Raw genomic sequence first — 19,926 nt, 5'->3', positions numbered from 1 at the left:
TGTCAACACCCACAGCCAAGTAAGTAATGTAATTCGCCCATTGTTTACATATAATATTGGTCAGAGGCAATGCAAAGCCATAGTGTTGCCCATAGTGAAGAGCCATGTGGTTTCGATGGGTTTTTTTCCAGGGGCACGTGTGGAAGGAGTGGTCGTATAAACTTCGGAGAGGGCTTGTTCGATTAGAAGCCGAAGTTCAAGCGCCCTTCTTAAGATTCAAAAGTCACTGAGGGGGGGGCAACTAGCCCTCCCCCCCCTCCTTCCACGCCCTCTTCCCAAAATGCATCCAATCAAAATTTGAGATAGCCATTTTATTCAAGATAGTCCAGAGATCAAATAACTATGCCTCCATGATTGACAACCCCCCCCCCCCACAGCCCAGGACAAGGGCGGTACGTTGTGCAAGTTGCCTATTGTCAACAAATAGGGTTTTTACATAAGGGGTGGTTGTATAAGTTCGAAAAGGGCTCATTTGATTGGAAATCGAAAGTTCTAGTTTCCTTTTTGAGAGTCAAAAGTGATGGGAGGATAACCAGCACATCTGCCATTAGCCCCACGAGCCCATCAAACTATGCTTCCAAAGTTAAGGAAACCCCCCACATCCCTTGGGGTAAGGGCTATAAATTATACAAGTGGCCCATGGTTTAACATGTAAGGATTATAAATCGAAATTTTTAGTTCTCTTTTTAAGAATCAAAAGTGAACAGAGGGCAACAAAACCTCACCTCATGCCCTTCCCCCCTCCTGAAATGCATCTGATCAAAGTTTTGAGATAGCTGTTATGTTCAAAATGGTCCAAAGGTCGAATAACTATGCCTTCGAGGCTGACAAATCCTCCCCCATTCCATGGTTCAATGGTTGTAAGTTATGCAAGTTGCCCATTATTAACATAAGGTTTTTACGGAAGAGGTAGTTGTATAAACTCTAGAGGGGATTATTCGATTGGAAATTTAAAGTTTTAGTGCCCATTTTAAGGAGTAAAATGTGATCGGAGTAGGCCTACAACTAGCCCCCACACCCTTTTTTCCCCAAATGCATACGGTCGAAATTTTGACATAGCCATTCGCTTTGAAATAGCCCAAAGGCTGAAAAACTATGCCCCTAATGTTGATGAAAATCCCCACAACCCATGGGGCAAAGGCTGTAAGCTATGCAAGTTGCCCATTGTTACATATAAAGTGTTATGGAAAGCGTGGTCGTATAAACTCTGGAAAAGGCTCATTCGATTTTAAATCGAAAATTCTAGTTCCTTTTCATGAATCAAAAGTGATCAGAGGATAACTGACCCCCTCCCCTCCTTTTCCACGACCTTTTCCCCCGAATGTATCCGATCAAACTTTTGAGATAGCTATTTTTTTCAAATAGTCCAAAGGTCAAATAACCATGCTTTTGGGGTTGACAAATCCCCTGCCCTCCACATCCTAGTACAAGGACTGTAAGTTATGCAAGTTGCCAATTCTTAACATATAAGGTCTTTTATCAAGAAAAGAGGGCTTATTTGATCCTGGATCTCCAAAAAAGCTTAGAGTATTACGGTGAAACTTTAAGGAAATATTAAGAAGGATGCCAAATACAATCGAAACACACTTTGTCCATGCTGGTTGTGAAAAGGGAATATCGGCAATATCTAAGGAACAGCTGAGGGTATTAGGTTGAATCTTTCAAGGTATATTGAAGGGATATTGAAGAGATTGGAGGGCAACCAGACCCAGTCCCCTTTTGCTCTTTTTATGTTCCCTACTCTTCAAAAAAGGTTGAAATTTTGTAGCTCATTTTGTTCAACTAGCCAAAAGGTATAAAGGTACTGCCATACAGCCCCGGGGTAAGGATTATAAATTTTGCAATTCCTGAATTGTTTACGTGCAGGATTTATCATTTGGGAAAGGGAAAAGTTTTGATTCTGGGTGTATTCGGAAAGACCGAGGATATTGAAATGAAACTTTGGAGAATGTAATTAGGTATCTTAAACTAAATCAAAAGGCACTAAATATATCTATTTTATCAAAAAACGGGTCTACGATATCTTAGGAACGGCCGAGGGCATTAATTTGAAACTTTCAGGACATGTTGAGGGGGATGCTTTAAAATGGTCGGAGGACTGCCAGCCCCCTCTCATGCCATCTTTAGCTGCTCTCTCTCTCCAAAAATATTCGATCAAAGTTTTGAAATAGCTATCTTGTTCAAAATAGTCTAAAGGTCAAATAATTATGTCTGTGGGAATGACATGACACTCCACAGCTTTGAAAAGGAATGCCAAACACATTCAAAACATATGATATACAAGCTAGTTGTCAAAAGGGCGTATCAGTAATATTTAAGAAATAGCCATTTTGTTCAACATAGTTGAAGGGTTTGGTAACTACTATGTATCTGGGGATTTCAACCCCTCAGAGAAAGGGCCGTAAGTTATACAATTTGCCCATTATCTATATATAGTATTCTGTATAGGGAAAAGGCATGTTTGACATTTTGTGTTCAAAAACACCAAGTGTTTTCAAGCGAAGCTATGAGAGAATGTTGGAGGGAGTGTGGAGCTAAACTAAAACATGTTATGTGCATACAGTTTGCCAAAAGGGGGAAATCCAGGAATGACCGAGGGTATTAAGTTCTTACTTTAAGGAAATGATGAGGGGGATGATCAATTGACAAAGGACGAGTTTAAGGGGATGTTGAACTAACCAAAAGGCACTATGTGCATGTTACCACTATTGCTACGACTACTAATTTTTCAGAGATTAAGGATATGAAGGTGAAACTTTTATGGAACATTTAGGGGGGTGTTGAAGTAAATCAGAACATACTGTGTGGATTCAGGTATCCAAGAGGACATATGAGTGATTTCTCAGGAGTAGTATCAAACAGTTCGTGGTAACGAACTGTAAGTAAGGAGCGACCCGGCTCAATAGTAACCGAAACTCTAAAAAACGGAATTTCGATACCAGAAGATTAGTCAGGAGAATCGGATTCCAATGCTGATTTCAAATATATAAGTTTCATCAAATTTATTCTCACCCATCAAATTTACACGCCTGAGAAAATTTGCCTTATTTTCAAAAAAGGGGGAAACAACTCCTAAAAGTCATAGAACTCTAATGAAAATCACACCATCAGATTCAGCGTATCAGAGAACCCTATTATAGAGGTTTCAAGCTCTTATCTGCAAAAATGTAGAATTTTGTATTTTTTGCCAGAAGAAAGATCACGGATGAGTGTTTTTTTTTTTTTTTTTGATTTTCCTAGGGGTGATCGTATCGATCCAGTAGTGCTAGAATATCGTGAAAGTGCTCATTCGAACCGAAATTAAAAGTTCTAGTGCCCTTTTTAAGTGACCAAAAATATTGGAGGGCAACTTGGCCCTCTCCTAAGCTCATTTTTTTTCCAGGGTTGCCCCATAAAAATTTTGATAGAGGGCTGTTGTCCATCGATGTCAATAGTCTAGTAAATAATTCACTAAAAACGACTTAATCACCCACAGCTCACGGAGGAAGGGCTGCAAGTTATGAACTTTGCCCATTTTTTACACATAGGTTTGGTTATTGGGAAGTATACAGGTGCTTTAGGAGGATTTTTTTTCTAGTGGGGGTCGGAGTAGGGGTTACGGGGGAGGATCTGTCCACTGAGGACCTGCAATTTGAGGAATGAATATTCTCATTAAGGGGGCGCCAAATCTCGTTGCATTAATTAAAAAACGGTTTGTTATTGTATAAAAAAACAAGTTTATTTTAAGTAAAAATATGGAGCTATATTAAAACTTAAAAAGAACATAAAATATTATGTATATGACAGGTTTCCCCCCTAGTCAATACCTCGCTCTTTACGCTAAAGTCTTTTAGTACTTTCGAAAAAGCTATCTAATCTAATTAACTGGCATTTGTGATTCAGGGGTTTGTGATTCGAACAAAAATCGATCTCTAGCGTAAAGAGCGAGATATTAACTAGGGGTCAAACTCCCTAATATACGTAATGAAAACATATGAATATAGAAATTCGTTACGTAAGTTAATTCGTAAGTTACGTCAGAAGAAAATTTCGAGAAAGCCAATTAGCCAAAAAAAGGAAAATTAATGTGCGAATTTCGTTTTAACTATTCATGTACGGTGAGCCAAAATCAACGCTGCATTAATTCAAAAACGTTCAGAAATTAAATAAAACAACTAGTTTTCTTAATTGAAAGTAAGGAGCGACATTAAAAATTAAAACGAACAGAAATTATTCTGCATATGAAAGGTGCTGTCCCCTCCTCAACGCCTCGCTCCTTACGCTAAAGTTTGACTGTGTCTCACAACTTAATTTTTTAAAACAATGAAAACTTTAGCGTAAAGAGTGAGGCGTTGAGGAGGGGACAGCCCCTTTCATATACGGAATAATTTCTGTTCGTTTTAATTTTTAATGTAATTCCTTACTTTCAGTTAAAAAAAAACTTGTTTTTTTTTTTAGTTAATAGAGTACTAAATTGAAACTCCCAGTGCACGTTGTGGAGGATGTTGAACTAACCAAAAAGTACTGTATGTATGCTACTACTACTACTAATACTACTACTATTAAAGTTAAGGGTATTAAGGAGACATTTTCAGAACGTTTGGGGGTATGTTAAATTAAATTGAAAAACGCTGTATGTATGCTGGCTGTCAAATTGCTGTATCAACAGTGTAACAAGAACGGTTAAGAGTATTAGGTTGAAAATTTAGCTATTGAAAATGAACTATGTGCATGCTAATACTTCTACTAGTAATAATACTGCTACTGCTATTAGTTTATTCTTTCTCTTGCTTATTCGTTCTAAGTAGTTCAAAGGTCCGTTCAACGAGTCTACGGCTATGGCAAGACCTCCATACCCCACGGGACAAGGACCATAAACAAAAAAAAATTGCCAATTGTTTACACACGTTTAAATGTTTAAATGTTTACACAAGTTTTGTGATGGAAAAAGCTGGGGGTTCAGTTTAATATTGGGTATATGATTGGCCAGTAGTTTTCAAAGATCGCTCTCTAGCTGAAAAAAAAATTGTGGGAGAGGTTATTGATAATAAAAATAGGATAAAAATTTTACCTCATCAGTTTTAAACCTACAGCTATAAGCCTATGGACCAAGAGGCGCTAAATGCTCAGAAAGATTGCGGCTAATAAAAGGCCCCAAAAATGTTTTTTTCCGACGGGCTAAAAAAAAATATGGGTAAGTTCTTGGCCTAAGGGGACTCCAATGCAGAAAGAAAAATAGAAAATAATTGGTTTGTCCCGAACCAGGGCCTAACAAAGGGACAAAAGAAAATTTCACTGGCTGCTTCACATCATATGGGTTTTCGTAGAAACATAGGAAGGGGCCTATTTGATTTTGAAATGAAATTTCTTGTGCCCTTTGTTTAGGAGTGAAAGGATTTTGAGTGCAATCGTCCTCCCGTTGTTTGACCTTTTCTGCCACATATCCCCCACCCGTAACCCCCCTTGAAACTGATTCAAATTTTGAGATAGTCATTTTGGTAAAAAAAAAAAAAAAGATGAAAGTACTTAACTTACTTAAGGCTTCTGCCATATGATATGTGGCATGGAGAGTGTAGGAGCTTTGTTCCTCCAGGTGGACCGATCTGCTGCTATGAGGGTGGCCTCGTCAGCAGCAGTGTCGGAAAAAGGTACCTAGATCTAATCATGACCTAGGCCTAGGGTCAGTCGGGCTTGCAATCCTCCACCCGAAATTGATTGCAATAAAAAAAAATATTGAAAGGTCAGATGATTATGTTTCCACGGTTACATCACCCCCAAAGCCATTGTTCGTAAACAAGCTATAGTAGAAAAGGTGGCTATGTTCGTTTTTGGTTTTATGATCACACAGGAGCTCACATAGGAGGCATAGGCGTAGAGTAGGGGGGGGGGAGGGACTCAGTCCCCATCCCCCCCCCCCCAAAAAAAAATCGAATTCTCCCCTGTAACGTTCAGATTATTAGCACAAACAGACTTCACAGTTATCTTCTCAGTCTTAAGACTGATTCTTTTGACTGATCATGCAAATCAGTTTCTTTTCCTTCCTGGCGAGCAGAAAAAGAACCTGTAGATTTTGACAGTTACAGCCATAATTAGGCTTCAAATTTAATCTTGATTTGGCATGAGCCCCCTTTTCCTGGAAAGTGAAAATGAAGAGTAGGATCCGCTGGGCAAAACCGTCAGTGCTCAGTGATTATTTTGAACTTGAACGGACTATGAGTGAAAGAAACAGAGGCGTAAAATTTAACAATAAAAGATTAGAACACTATTTTTCTGCTAAGAACTCTAAAGACAGAACCAAGTTTACAGATGGGAACTCACATGTTGGTACCGGAACAGGACAGATAAACGAACAACCGAGCACTTGTAGTTTTAGTGGTAATGTTCGAGCTAGTGATGTAAATGAGAAAGCAAATGACCAAGGTAGCCCTAGTTGTAGCAATGTGTCTAGTGTAGCTCATACAGTTAGTGTCAGCGATGTCAATAGTAATAGTACTACCAAAGGCAGAGCATTTTAAGCTAGCTGGACTGAAAAGTACCAATGGTTACGACTTGACACGACTAAGAACGGTGTTGTGTGTACAGTCTGCACAGAATCAGTGAATATGAAAATGTCCCTTCCAAAGACTTCTCGCGATAAAGACTCCTTTGACACATTCGTAACGAAAGGGTTCAGCAGCTGGAAAAAGGCGCTCGATCGCTTGAAGTCGCACGAAGCTTCGGCATTTCACAAAGTAGCTATCGCAACCACAGACTCTTTGCACCCCGGTAATGACGTGAGTCAACAGCTAAGCGCGCAACACAAGCAAGAAGCACAAGGGTTTCGCAAAGCTCTGAAGCTCATATTTTCGTCTTTGAAGTGCCTTGCCTCATAAGGAATACCTATAAGAGATAAGCAAGAAGAGTCTTCGAACTTCCGACGCCTTCTTGAACTAAAGGCAAATGATGCTCCGCTTTTAGAAAAGTGGCTTGTCAGACCAGATAAGCACAAGTTGTTGGTTGTCACCTGACATTCAAAAGGAAATATTAGAGGATATTTGCCATGCTACGCTTAGACTCCTCATAGATCAAGTGAAATGTACAAGTATTTTGGAGTGATGCTTGACGAAACCGCTGATGTTTCCTGTAAAGAACAGATTTCCGTTTGTCTTAGAACTGTTGATGACAACCTCGACATAAGCGAAACGTTTTTTGGGATTTTTTGTAACTGAAAACACAAAGAGTGAAACACTATTTAAGTGCTTGATGGGTGTCCCTTTGTCGTTTCGGTCTTTCGTTACAAAATTGTCGTGGAAAATGCTACGAAGGCGCTGCTAACATGTCTGGGAGCGAAAGGGGTCTACAGTCTCTGGTGAAGGCTCAGGAGGGAAGAGCCTTTTATGTGCATTGCCGTGCTCACAGTCTGAACCTGGTTGCTCAGGATGCGGTGGAAACTAACATCAATATGGGGAATGTTAGTAACATGGTCCAGAGATTTATCGCTTTTGTTAGAGGTTCCCCGAAACGGTTGTGAAGTTTCAACAGCGTAAAGCTGGATAAAGGGGTGGTACTCTGACCATTCTGTCCAACTAGGTGGATCTTAAGAAAGCCCTCTATCGCGACAATCACTAGTAACTACTCCAAAATAATCCATTGGCTTGAGGACTTCAGCAATCATCCAGAAAACCATATAAAGACTGCCGAAGCTGATGGATTTCTTGAGACCTTTACCAACCTTGATAGATTCTTCAAGCTAAAAATTCTTCGCATTATTTTTACTGCAGTAGAAGACTTCAATAATACACTTCAAAGAAAGCAGCTCCACTTCACAGAAGCTGAGGAAATAATCGATTGCCTCTGTAAGGTCTTGGCAGGTATGAGGAATGAACATCGCTTTAAACTGCTATGGGAGGCAGCTGTCTCATGTGCAAACATTCTGGGTCTCAATGAACCAATGCTCCCGAGAAAACGCAAAGTTCCCTGTCGTTTTTATGGAAGCGGTGCTCATTACCATCCGTCTAAGCCTGAAGATACTTATCGCCAAGTTTTCTATGAAGCTATCGATTGCGTTCTGATGAGCTTGACTACAATATTTGAACCAAGCCAAACAACCCAACATCCCTCTAAAGTAGAAGAGTTCGTCGCGGTGTATCTGCCGTTTCGTGCGTGCAAAACTTCTAGAAAGATGATTTTGAGAACTACGCCCAGTTGCAGCTGCACCGAGACATACTCGTTGATCAAGCTAAAGCGAACAAAAAGCAGATCCAGAAATTTGATGCTGTTTTCAGTTTTCTTAAAGAAAATGATTCCCTTGCCAAAGTTGCTCACCAGATGCTGAAGTTAATTAGGATATTGTTGTGTATGCCAGTTTCAAACTGTACTTCGGAAAGATCGTTTTCAGGCCTCCGAAGGCTAAAAACATATCTTCGGTCAACCATGACCCAGGAAAGACTGAATCATTTAGCTGTTTTGTCAGTGCACAGGGAAGAAAGCGTAGATTTCCACGAACTCACAGACGAGTTCATCAAGCGAGCTCAAGTTCGGATGAAGGAACTCTTTCATTATTCATAACTCTTTTATTAGTATTCGACCGACCCGTAGCATTGGTGAGTACCAATTATTCACAGCTTAAATTCGAGGGGAAATTTTGGCACCTTGGGACAGGGTTCAGTCTAAACAGAAATATTTAAAAAATCAACGACGAGATTCTATTCATATAGTAATTTTAATCTTATCCTAAAAGCATCTAGCTATTATCAGAAGAAGGCCAAAGAAGCCTTTAATACAGTTTTAAAATTTTAAACTTTTGCTTTTATTCTTGCCCGAGGAGTCTCGATGTTGTACTTCGGTTTTTTGTTCAGACACAAACAACATTTTTTTTTACCTCATCTCCAAAAAAAAAACTTCCTCGCTTTTAACCCGAAACTCTGTTGTGAATTTAAGAGACTTACGAGCACAGTTTATATAATTATCCAGTAAGATTACCGCAGATGATTTCTGGCTCTTCATTCTCGGTGCGAACAAAAAGCTCCTCCCACTTATTTCTGCACTTATTGTCCACTTATTGGTTGAGCCGGCCAAGTGGTTTTGTCAGTACTTATTCCGTAGGAGATTATTCTTTGTCTACCCGTGAAAAGATCTAATGCCGCTTATGTTTATATCCGCAAAACCGTTCTCTGGAGCACTCGCACCTCGGTCCGGGTTTTTATAATGGGTGAGATAGGGAAAGATCATACTGGATAATTATATAAACTGTGCTTACGAGATAAACCATGTCAAAATAGCGTCCTATCTAACCCACATCTCCCCTAAGGCAAACACAGCTTTTATGTTGCTTTGTTTTTGGTGCAAGGGTTGCCCTCCCCCCCCCCCCTCCGGAGAAATCGAATCTCTACGCCTATGATAGGAGGGGAGGTAAGTGGAAGTTGAACAATGTTTTGGCAGAAAGAGTAAAGCCAAGTCAAAAGACACCATGTATATCCAGATGATGAAATTCCCTTGTCTGCCAAATCTCTGGAATGGCTTGGGGCATCAAAGAATTTGCCTTGAAAACCGTAAAAATGACAACCTTATAATTAATTTTCAGTAATTAAGAGTCCCGTCCTAATAAATATTTCGAGGGGTGTTTTTTTCAGGCATGACTATCATTCTTGAGGCATATTTATATAGGTATTAAACTTAAATGTTCGTCTTGCAACTTTGGCTTCGAACTACTCTTTCAATTTTGAATGTTAACGTTACTGTTATTGGACTTCTCACTAATCACTCCAACGCCCGAGCAAATAATTTCAGCCATTCTAACTTGCTTAATGTGACATTTGAGGTTTGCCCATTTTAGATATTAGTAATTTTTATTCCGTAAATTACTAATTCTCAAGTATGACATGAAATAATTTAGAAAATGGGAGGGATCGAGATACTTGAATCTCTAAAAGAGGGGAAAATCTTCAAATCAATTAGATAAAGATTGTTACCCTGTAACTTTTGGTTTAAACTGCAGTTTTCTATTTTATGCTATTTTTTGTCAATTTTTTATATTCTAGGCAATTCTTCGGGTTTCGCCAGTACACCAGAAGAAAGACTTCGTCGTTATGATGCAGCTATTGGCGCTAATAGGTCTGGATCATCATTGGTTCAATCGTCTGATAAGCTTTTAACTCTTGAGTAAGTACTAGTTATTTAAATGCTCCAGGGAAGGCTGTAAACTGGGAAGGCAGGGAACTGCTTTTATTTTACTGATACATTGTAATTGACCCTCTAACGTTTAACATCCTTTCTCTTTTTAAACTAAACAGAAGCAGAAAGGGAGGAAATTGAAAAAAAAAAAAAAAAAAAAACAGTAACTAGGTGTTTAATATCTGTATAGTTAAGTATGTCTGCTGATGATGAAGACCGATAGTGTCTCGAAATATTCAAAACTTTCGTTTTTGTTTTTTTCACTGTCCCTATTTCGACTTATCGACTTATCCCTATTTGAAACTCTCATTCGTTTAGTAACTAGATGACAGTAAAACAGAAGATAATATTCACTTGCTTTGATTTTAAATAGATTTTTAATATTCTTAAAAAAAAGAAAAAAATGTATAAATACAAGTACTTCTATACATGATTATACAAAAAAATAATATCTGATCCAATTATATGCGCTTTGACTGAAGTATTCATACATCAGGAGGTTATATTGAATTGGAATGTCACTGAAATTTCTTAATCACGAGATTTCTTACGCACCGAGGTCAGGCCCTGGGGTGGAAAGAGAGAAGAACGATATTGTCATAATCGATTTCTTTGGAGAAAGGGGATACAAATTGCAGAAAGTATTTTTGGCAAAGGGTTTTGTACCACCCTTATCCCCCTCCTATGCATTTAGATTTGGTCTTAATAATACGGTATAAACTCCCCATTCTGGTTGTCCAAATAAGTAATAAGAATTGGTTGGCAGTAAATGAGAAATATTGTTGAAGTATGGCAAATATTTTCGTTTTGTAGTAAAACTAAAATATTTTAGTTTTAGCTGCCATCCAATATTTGTGGTCACTTAAAAAGGGCACTAGAACTTTTAGTTTCCGACCAAATGAGCCCTCTACCGACCTTCTAAGATCACTGGTTCGATACTATCTCCCCTGGGAGAAACAAATAAAATGAATAAGTAAACACGCATCTGTGATTCTTCTTTTAGGTAAAGCCCCCTTGATAAATAGTTTAACATATTTAAAAATGCCTTGACTACTATATCGCAGCTTAAACAAACCATTGGAAGACAAAAACCCTGTTTTTATTCTCCCAAGATGCTCTCAAGAGAAACTGCTGAATATTGATGGTACTAAAAATCTTTCGCATTTCCCCTGCATATTTCTGGCATTTTCCTTATAGCTAGGCCTATGTATTCTCTCTATAGATTTAAGGCCAGTTATCATTTGCTACTCCTAGATTACGTTTGCACCTTTTTTTGTCATCGTCCTGTTTAGATTGGGTAATTTCGTTATCAATATTTTTTTCACAGACGTGTAGGGAAAACGTACCTGCTGTTTGAATGACAGCTGGTGATTTTAGCAGAAATTCAACCTTGGGATTAGTATAATCTCGTTTAAGGAGAATTTTGAGGCTTTTATGATGGAAATAAGGTTGGGCAATTTTTCTTAGTTTTAACTCTGCTTGGTTTTATCTAACTTATAATAATGAAAATGTATTTATGAACAACTTTGCAAACGCTGAGGGAAACCGCAATGAAATAAGAAACAGGATGAATACTGAATATAAACCAACACAATGAGTGAGCAAACATTCGAATTAGCCAATGGACTCAAAGTGTTCATCTTGAAGCACTTAATTTTTAATTTTAACATCTGAGGTCTTATGCTCAGAGGTCAGTTCCCTCTACCCCCTCCCTCTTTAAAAAGCCCCAACCGTGTGCCTTTAACCTCAACGATTATATTTAACCTCATCAGGTAGTTCACAAAAGTCAGTGGGACAAGGAAATAAGAAATTCGTAGGACATTGACCACTGTCTCATGTTGATGCAGCAAAAATTCATATGACAGTGTAACATCTTCGATTTTTGTAAGGGTACAATATCCTTTCAGAGGTGTCAAGCTTATTTCTGGGTAATTTCAGCTAAGTGGATACACTTATTTGTCCTATTGCTTTTCCTATTAACTGCTACGTATGAATATAAGATTAGAATTTTGTGGTAAAAGCTTTTGTAATAGTGATTCTTTGTTGTTACTATACATTGTAAAAGAGAGCACGAAAAACTGTCATGTTGGTAAAATTCCAGACGAGGTTCCTTTTCTACCTTGGAAGATAGTTGTGTTTGAAGGTTGAAACTTGCAGGAGTGAAATCTGGTATAAATTGTGCCCAGAATGGGGTTTTCCAGCTCCTATCCTGATCTATTTTCTATTTCTAAGGATTAAATAACAGCATAAAAGACTATGGCTGTCTTATCCATGGAAAACAAATATTTTTCCTTAGTTTTCGTCTGAAAGACCTTTTCCTCTACCCTAGATTATGCAAATACAATTCCGATTGTTTTTAGGAAATTTTGAGCTGTGTGTATTTACGTTCTTTTAAATTTCAAACACATGTTCCCAAATTCTTTAAATTCTTGTATATCAGAATATAGAATAAGTCATGATGCTGAATGCACTTTCTGTCTTTCTTGTGTATGCAGCAGATCTAATTCTGAAAGTTTCAGTTTTATAGTACAAAGCTTGTCCAAGTCAATCAAAGGTTGATGTCCTTTGAAAGGGGGAGGGATAGAGATGGATAACATAGAAAACTTTCTTGAGCCAGAGTTTAGGCTTTTGAAACGTTCTTGAAAGTTATATTCACATAACTCTCCAAATTTTCTAGAAAGCAGAGTCCTTCTTGTAAAGTCCTTCTTCTGAAGTTTTAGACTTCTAAATTTTCTTCACATTTCTGTATTGGAAGCACCGCGTTCAGTTGATGGTCATTAAATTTAACAATTTTTTGTGAAGAAGCGGGTTAGGATTCAGGTATTCCGTTCTTAAGGTTTACCAAACTCGTTTCATCTCATGCTTAAGAAGTAAGAAGCTCTCTTTTATTTTTATTTTTTTTTAATAACCAATATGTACTTCAAGCCTGAGGGCTAAAAATGAAAGATTGGGTAGTTTGGTAACCATAAACTTTGCCTAATGTCCATCTTAGAAAAAAAAGCTATGAAAGAAAGAGTAGGATGTAGACTACTCTTGTGTCGGTCCCAAGTGATTCTGTTTCTTTTTACGAATAACATCATCACTTTGTAATGTCCATCTCTTTGTTTTTGCAGCTTCTCTAAACCAATCGAAAAGCCTAAAAGTAAAACCGAATTACTGATCGAGAACAGTCTAAGGAAAAGGAGAAGACCAACGTACAAAGGAAAGACTCATACGAAATCGAAAAACTACAAAGAGGTATTGTTGCTTTATTCTTATTATGTAAAATTCATCACAACTGATGAGTTTAAGCTACTCTAAACCTTTTTTCGATGTGCGTGTGGAATAGTGAGGCAATATTTTGAGTTGCTTGCTATTTACTATTTGAATTGCTTGATTAAATGTAAATAAGATCAAAAGGACTTTTTCCCTTTCTATTTTAGCTCTTTCTTTTTCATATTCCTCTTCTCCTGTGTTTAGGGCAAATGTTTTAAAATAAGTATTTTTGGACACGGGCCTGATTCTTAGGGATTTTAAGAGGGTTCATCCTGGGGAATGGTGACGAAAATATAACGTTTGTGTATTTCAACCACGCTTTATGGAGGGGGTTCTTAAGAACAATATCCACGTAGAGAAGATTACCATGTATCCCCGTTCCTCCTATGAAAGTTCCCCCATTCTTCCTTCTATGACCACATCAGGATTGTGAGTCAGTAAAAAATTAATTCTGAATCTTTTTCAAGTTTTAGCTTATTAGTAATATCTTGTAACGCTGAATGTTTAACTAGACTAATATTCTATAATTTCTTGGTGAAAATCAAGTCATTAGAATGAGAAAAATGTCGAGGTAGCTAAAAAATCTAGGTATAAAGAATAGCAAAGTTGCTACTTTCGGAGTTTGTTTATTTCTCTCAACTGGAACTGTAGGTTTATGTTCTGTGTGCTAATTTTTGATGCGTTGTTTTTCTGCGTTTCTATTACATCTACTACTAGTAACGATCACTTCAGTACAATGCCACCCGAGGCCAACACAGCTACGCACGCTCCTCTTTCATCCCAATCTATTCAAAGCCTGCCTTTTTACTCCCTCCCAGGAAGTTCGTATTTCCTTTAAATCTTTCTTTATGACGTCCGCCCACCCCAGACGAGGACGACCTGCTTTCCGTTTAGCCCTAGACGGTTGACCGAAAAGATTGCTTCGGCAATCTGTCATCCTTCATCCGCACGACGTGCCCTGGCCACCTTAACCTGTCTTTCCGCCCTAGAAAACGGTATTGCACCATATTTTTCATACAGCCTACTGTTTGAAATACGGTCAGTCAGCTGGGTACCCAGAACAATCCGTAAGAAATTTCTCTGGAAAACATCTAGAAAATCTTCATCTGCTTTACGGAGCGCCCATGCTTCAGAGCCATATTTGAACACTGTCATCACTGTAGCTTTTAATATTCCAATCCTGGTTTGCAAACTTATCTTGCTATTCATCCAAACCTTTTTTTAACTGTGAAAAAACACCCCGAGCCTTGGATATTCTACTTTTAATATCTTTACTGCTCCCACCATCTTTACTAATAATACTACCAAGGTAAGTGAAGCTGCCCACCTGATTAATCTTTTTGTTACCCAACATCACCTTTTCATCTTCACTTATTCCTAGCCTTAGTTACAAGTCTTCTTAACATTCATTTTCAAACCTATTCTAGCACCCTGAACTCGCAAAACCTCTAAAATATCATTTATTTTGCTAACACTTTCATCTAGGATGCTTAAATCATCCGCATAATCTAAGTCCAGGAGACTTTTTCCTCCCCATTTGATTCCATGGTCTCCCATTGCCTTTACTGTGCTCCTTAAGACAAAGTTCATCAAAATAATCCATATAAAAAGGGATAGAACACGACCCTGCTTAACTCCTGATTTAATACAAAACCAGCTGCTAACCTCATTTCCTACCTTAACCGCAGCAGTGTTATTCTCGTACATAGCACTAATCACTTTACTGTATTTGGCTGGTATACCATACAAGGGCAAAACCATTGCTAAAGCTCTTCTATCAACAGAATTGAACGGTTGCTCATAATCTATAAAACTGAGGACCAACGGTGTTTGACAGCTCAGGCACTTCTCAATTATTATCCTAAGAGTGAAAATTTGGTCGACACATCCTCTACCTTTTCTAAAACCGTTCTTCTCTTAAAACTTAGAGATGCTGTCTTCAGCATCTCTTAGTGTTAAGATTATTGTATCACTAAGTGATTTGGTACCTACTGAGACTAGACTGATAACCCGATAATTTACCACACTCACTCTTATCACCGTTCCTATACAGTGGTTTAATTAAGGTTTTCCTAAAATCGTTAGGTACTTCTCCTTTTTCAAAAATCATATTCATAATCTTCAGTAACGTATTTCTAACCTCATAGTCACCATATTTAAAAAACTCATTTGCCGCACTATCAGCACCAGAAGCCTTATTATTTTTTTATCCTTTTAATACTGTCGCTAATTCTTGCTCACAAAACAAATCTTCCTTCACATCCAAGGTATCACGAACTTTTTCATTTTCCTCTATATCTTTTCCTGCAACTCTATCTCGGTTTAGCAAATTCTCAAAATGTTCTGTCCATCTCTCTTTAACTCTCTCATTATCATTAATTGTAGCCCCCTTCTTATCTTTAACTGGGACAAGTCCGGATTGACTACTCCTTCTCAATTCATTAACATACCAGTACAATATTTTACTATTATGCTGTCTAGCTGCATCTTTCGGATCCTCGGCAATTTTATTTACACTTCACACCTCCTTAGTTCATATTTTAATGCTTTCTCCACTTTCTTTACATTCCTTTTATTTTCATATGATCTATCACTCAGATAATTCTTGTACAAGTCCCTTCTCTTTTCTATTAAACATAAAGCTTTTACACTAATATTCTTAGCTACAGTTCTAGCTTTCTTCCCAAAGACAACTTCAGCAACTTCACAAATTATTTTTCAAAAATTATTCCAATCATCTTCCACGTTGTCAAATTTTATATTTTCAAGTTTAATATTCAACTGTTCCTGGAAAGTTTCTATCAAATTCTCATCCTGGAGTCTACCTACATCATAACTTCCCGGGAGGTAGTTACCCTTCCAAAATGTCAGCTGTAAATTAACCATAGACACCACTAGATGGTGATCTTTACTTTTAACATCAATAACAGCACTCTTGTATACCCTAGTATCTTGTATTGATCCTGCCAGTCTTCGGTTTACTGTAACATAATTAATAAGGTTTGCTATCTTACCATCACGTGAATACCATTTTAACTTATGAGCCATTTTATGACCAAGCACCATATTGGTTATAACTAGATTGTTATACCTACAAAATTGCGAAAGTCTGTATCCATTACTATTTTCTTTTCCTGCACCAAATTTACCTAGGCTAGGATACCATCTATCCATATTTCTGCTGACCTGGGCATTAAAATCTCCTAGTGAAAACATAATATTTTTTACCTGGGACCCTGCCTGTTTGCTCCTGTAACTGTAAGTAAAATTTATCTGAGTCACTAGTACCTCCGTCAGTCGGTTCTACAGGGGCATATACTACTATAACTGATATTCTGAACTTTTTAGTCATAAAATGAGCAATTAGTATTCTATTATCAAGACCATCCCAGCCTAAACAAGATTTAGAAGCTTCCTTATTCATGATGAGCCCTACTCCCTGTCTATGTACCCCATCCTTCTTGCCTGAGTAAACAAATTCTATATCATCTAATTTCATGCTTCCTACCCCCCGGGGATGTGAGTTTCTGAAACACCTAATATGTCCAGTTCGAATCGTCTGAATTCGTCAGTCAAAATGTCGATACGATAGTAATTTTTTAACGCCATAACATCCCATGTTCCAATTTTCATATTTTATAAATCATTGAAATTATTTTGGCCTCTGGAAAAGCAATGATCCCGGATACCAGTGCAGGACGGGGATCACATATCTTCTCAAGTCTACAGCGAAGTGCTTAAGTCGGCTTTGAACACTTCACTTATTCCTAGTCTTACCGACTTATTCTTCTTAACATTAATTTTCAAACCAGTTCTAGCACATTGAACTTGCAAAACCACTAAAAGTTCATTCATTTTGCTCACACTTTCATCTGGGATGCTTAAATCACCAGCATAATCTAAGTCTTGGAAAGTTTTCCTTCCCCGTTTGATTCCATGTTTTCCCATTGCATTTCCTGTGCTCTATTTTGAAGACAAAGTCCATCAAAATGATTCAAATAATTCGGGATAGAACACAACCCTGCTTAACTCCTTATTCAATACGAAACCAGCTACTAACCTCATTTCCTACCTTAACCGTAGCAGGGTTATTCTCATACATAGCAATAATCACTTAAATGTATTTGTCTGGTATATAATACAAGGATAGTAACTTCGCTAAAGCTCTTCTTCAGCTGAATGAAATGCCTCCTCGTAAACTGAGAGCCAAAGAGTATAAAACTGAGAGCCAAAATGGGTTTGATGATTCAGGCACTTCTCAATTATTACCTTAAGAGTAAGAATTTGGTCGACTCATCTCTCCCCTTCCCAAAACTACATTGTTCTACTCTTAAGATATTATCTACAGTATCTCTAAGTCTAAAAAGTATCATCATACTCAGTAATTTGATTCCTACAGAAACCAAGCTAATGTCTCTATAATTACCACACTCACTCATATCACCCTTCTTGTAGAGGGTTTTAATGAGATCTTTCCTAAAATATTTAGGTACTTCTCATTTTTCAAAAATCATATTCATTATCTTCAGTAACATATCTCTAACTTCATAACCACCATATTAAAAAAAAGGGATTTTCCTGTAAGAAGAAGTTGAGTAGCAGTTTTCTGCGAAAGGGTTGTCAATTCGCAAAAACTCAACTCACAAAATATTTGTCTTAAATCTGTAGGGGGCGAATTATTGCTTTTTAAAAATTTTCTATGAAAACATAAAAAACAACATTTTTCAACTAAATACCCCAGAAAAGGGTATTTTTCAAAGTCTGGGGAGGGAAAGGCAAAATTTCAGGGAAGCACAGGCCCTGTCCTCCCCCTCCCCCCCTCATATCCAATTGAAACCACTCTGTGAGTGAAATGACAAATGAAGATTAATCTGAAGAAATTGCAAGATGTGTATGAAATTTTGGTAAAAAATAAGTTTATGGAGAGTTTTGGTTACTAGCCAAAATCACGCTGCTTCTGTCACCTTTGTTGTAGCTCTTAGCAATAGTATCATCCAAATGACTTGCTACCAAATGCTGTAATTAGCATTGAGGCTGATGAAAGTACATTCACTGAAAGAGTATTTAAATGAAAATTCCGCTGTCCAAATTTTTCTTTTAATATTCTCATTTGGGCTGATCTTAACTTAAAATCAAGAGCTTTTTGCATTCTATTTTTCTTTTTTTTTTCTTTTTTGTGTGTCCGTGCTTGACTCTCTGCCTGCCCGTCCATATGTTTTTCTATTGGCAAACAGACATATACACACTTATAAACCTACACTCTCAGATACAGACATAAACACATAAAAAATTGTATTGTGTGAAGAGACTGCCTAAGGCAACAACACACACATACACAAAAGTAAATGAAAACACGAAGTATAATACCATAAAAAAAATCCCCCAAACATTGACTTTTTTGGAGTTAAGGGCTTGCCAAAAAGTAACCACACATTCACAGAGAGAGAGACAATCACATATGGTTGTTCCTGTGTGTCGCGTTTATGTTCAGCTAATTTTATTAGAACGCGCCCCTGTGTATTGTCTTGTTGTTTGTCAGGTTTTGTTTTTGTGATTATAAGAGGCATTCTTGCAAAATACTTCAACTCGTTTTTATTAGAAAGGAAACGAAAACTTATCAAAGATATGAGTTTTCGATAGAGAGTTATGTCGGGTCAGCAGGTCTGATAATATGAGTGTATAGGGACAGAGTTTTGGGTACCTATTTTGCGGAGAGACTCCAATGCCTAGCCTTTGGAAAGACGCTGATGTGATCAAAATAAAAAAAAAATTGACGATGATTAAAGTGATGCGGCGGTGTTTCTTAAAGTAACACCTTAAAGGAAAGCCCATGATGGGATGGGGGGAGGGGGGGCCTGAGAAATTACTGTTCCTAGTTTTTGCTGGCTCTGGCATCAAGCCCTTAATAGCAATTTTTGTTTTGTAAATTTTGTAGGTTTGCTCAAAAGCTTTAGATCTAGTTAGTAGTAAGTGGTTGAATTAACATGAATCAACTGTGTAAATCCTGTTTGGTTATGTTCCTTTTTTCAGGTCCTAAAAGCCATGATAGAGAATATTAATGAATATGTTTGCAGTTCAGACAGTGAAATTCCGAAGTAATCAGAATTGTGGTTTAGCATTTATTTTAATAAATTTCTGTTCCTTCTACTGCTTTGTATTTTGCAATTCACCAAACGAAGATTTGGCCCTTGCTCATATTTTTTTTTCAGGCATAAGTTTAGTTGGTCAGAACTGAAGAAATGCAGATGAAAGGTAGAAAATGTGCGAATCATATGAAAAGTATACGAAATTGTAGGAAAGTCGTGAAAATATCTTAATTTTGATGGAAAATTTTGTTCGCTATTGCTTGTACTGTATTACAATATAAGCAAAATTTGTAAGAAGTTAAATCCGTTTCCCTAGAAAAATAATTCTTTTATCCTCATGAAAAATTAAACATCAGCAACTATAACGACAAAGTTCTTGATATTGAAAAAGTAAAACTAATTAGGAAAAATGTCGACATCTTGGGGGGTTATTTTGTACTTGTTCCGTTCTCGT

General features: G+C 37.5%; 1 protein-coding gene across 1 annotated transcript in view; it reads left to right on the top strand.

Moving 5' to 3' along the window:
• Positions 1 to 19,533, top strand: part of LOC148954447 (uncharacterized) — a 29,748-nt gene extending 10,215 nt beyond the window's left edge. Inside the window, exons 3-5 of the mRNA XM_089087092.1 lie at positions 9,999 to 10,119; positions 13,245 to 13,368; positions 19,417 to 19,533. Of these exons, the coding sequence (XP_088943218.1) occupies positions 9,999 to 10,119; positions 13,245 to 13,368; positions 19,417 to 19,485 (314 nt within the window). The 3' untranslated portion in view covers positions 19,486 to 19,533. The remainder of the gene's footprint in view (positions 1 to 9,998; positions 10,120 to 13,244; positions 13,369 to 19,416) is intronic.
• The last annotated feature ends 393 nt before the right edge of the window (positions 19,534 to 19,926 follow it).

This window comes from Artemia sp. Qi Xiang Cuo, chromosome 3 (genome assembly GCF_049724085.1).
Source record: "Artemia sp. Qi Xiang Cuo chromosome 3, ASM4972408v1, whole genome shotgun sequence".
NCBI classification, from domain to species: Eukaryota; Metazoa; Arthropoda; class Branchiopoda; order Anostraca; family Artemiidae; genus Artemia; species Artemia sp. Qi Xiang Cuo.
The sequence above is the reverse complement of the archived record's forward strand: the minus strand, read 5'-3'. Positions and strand labels throughout refer to the sequence as shown.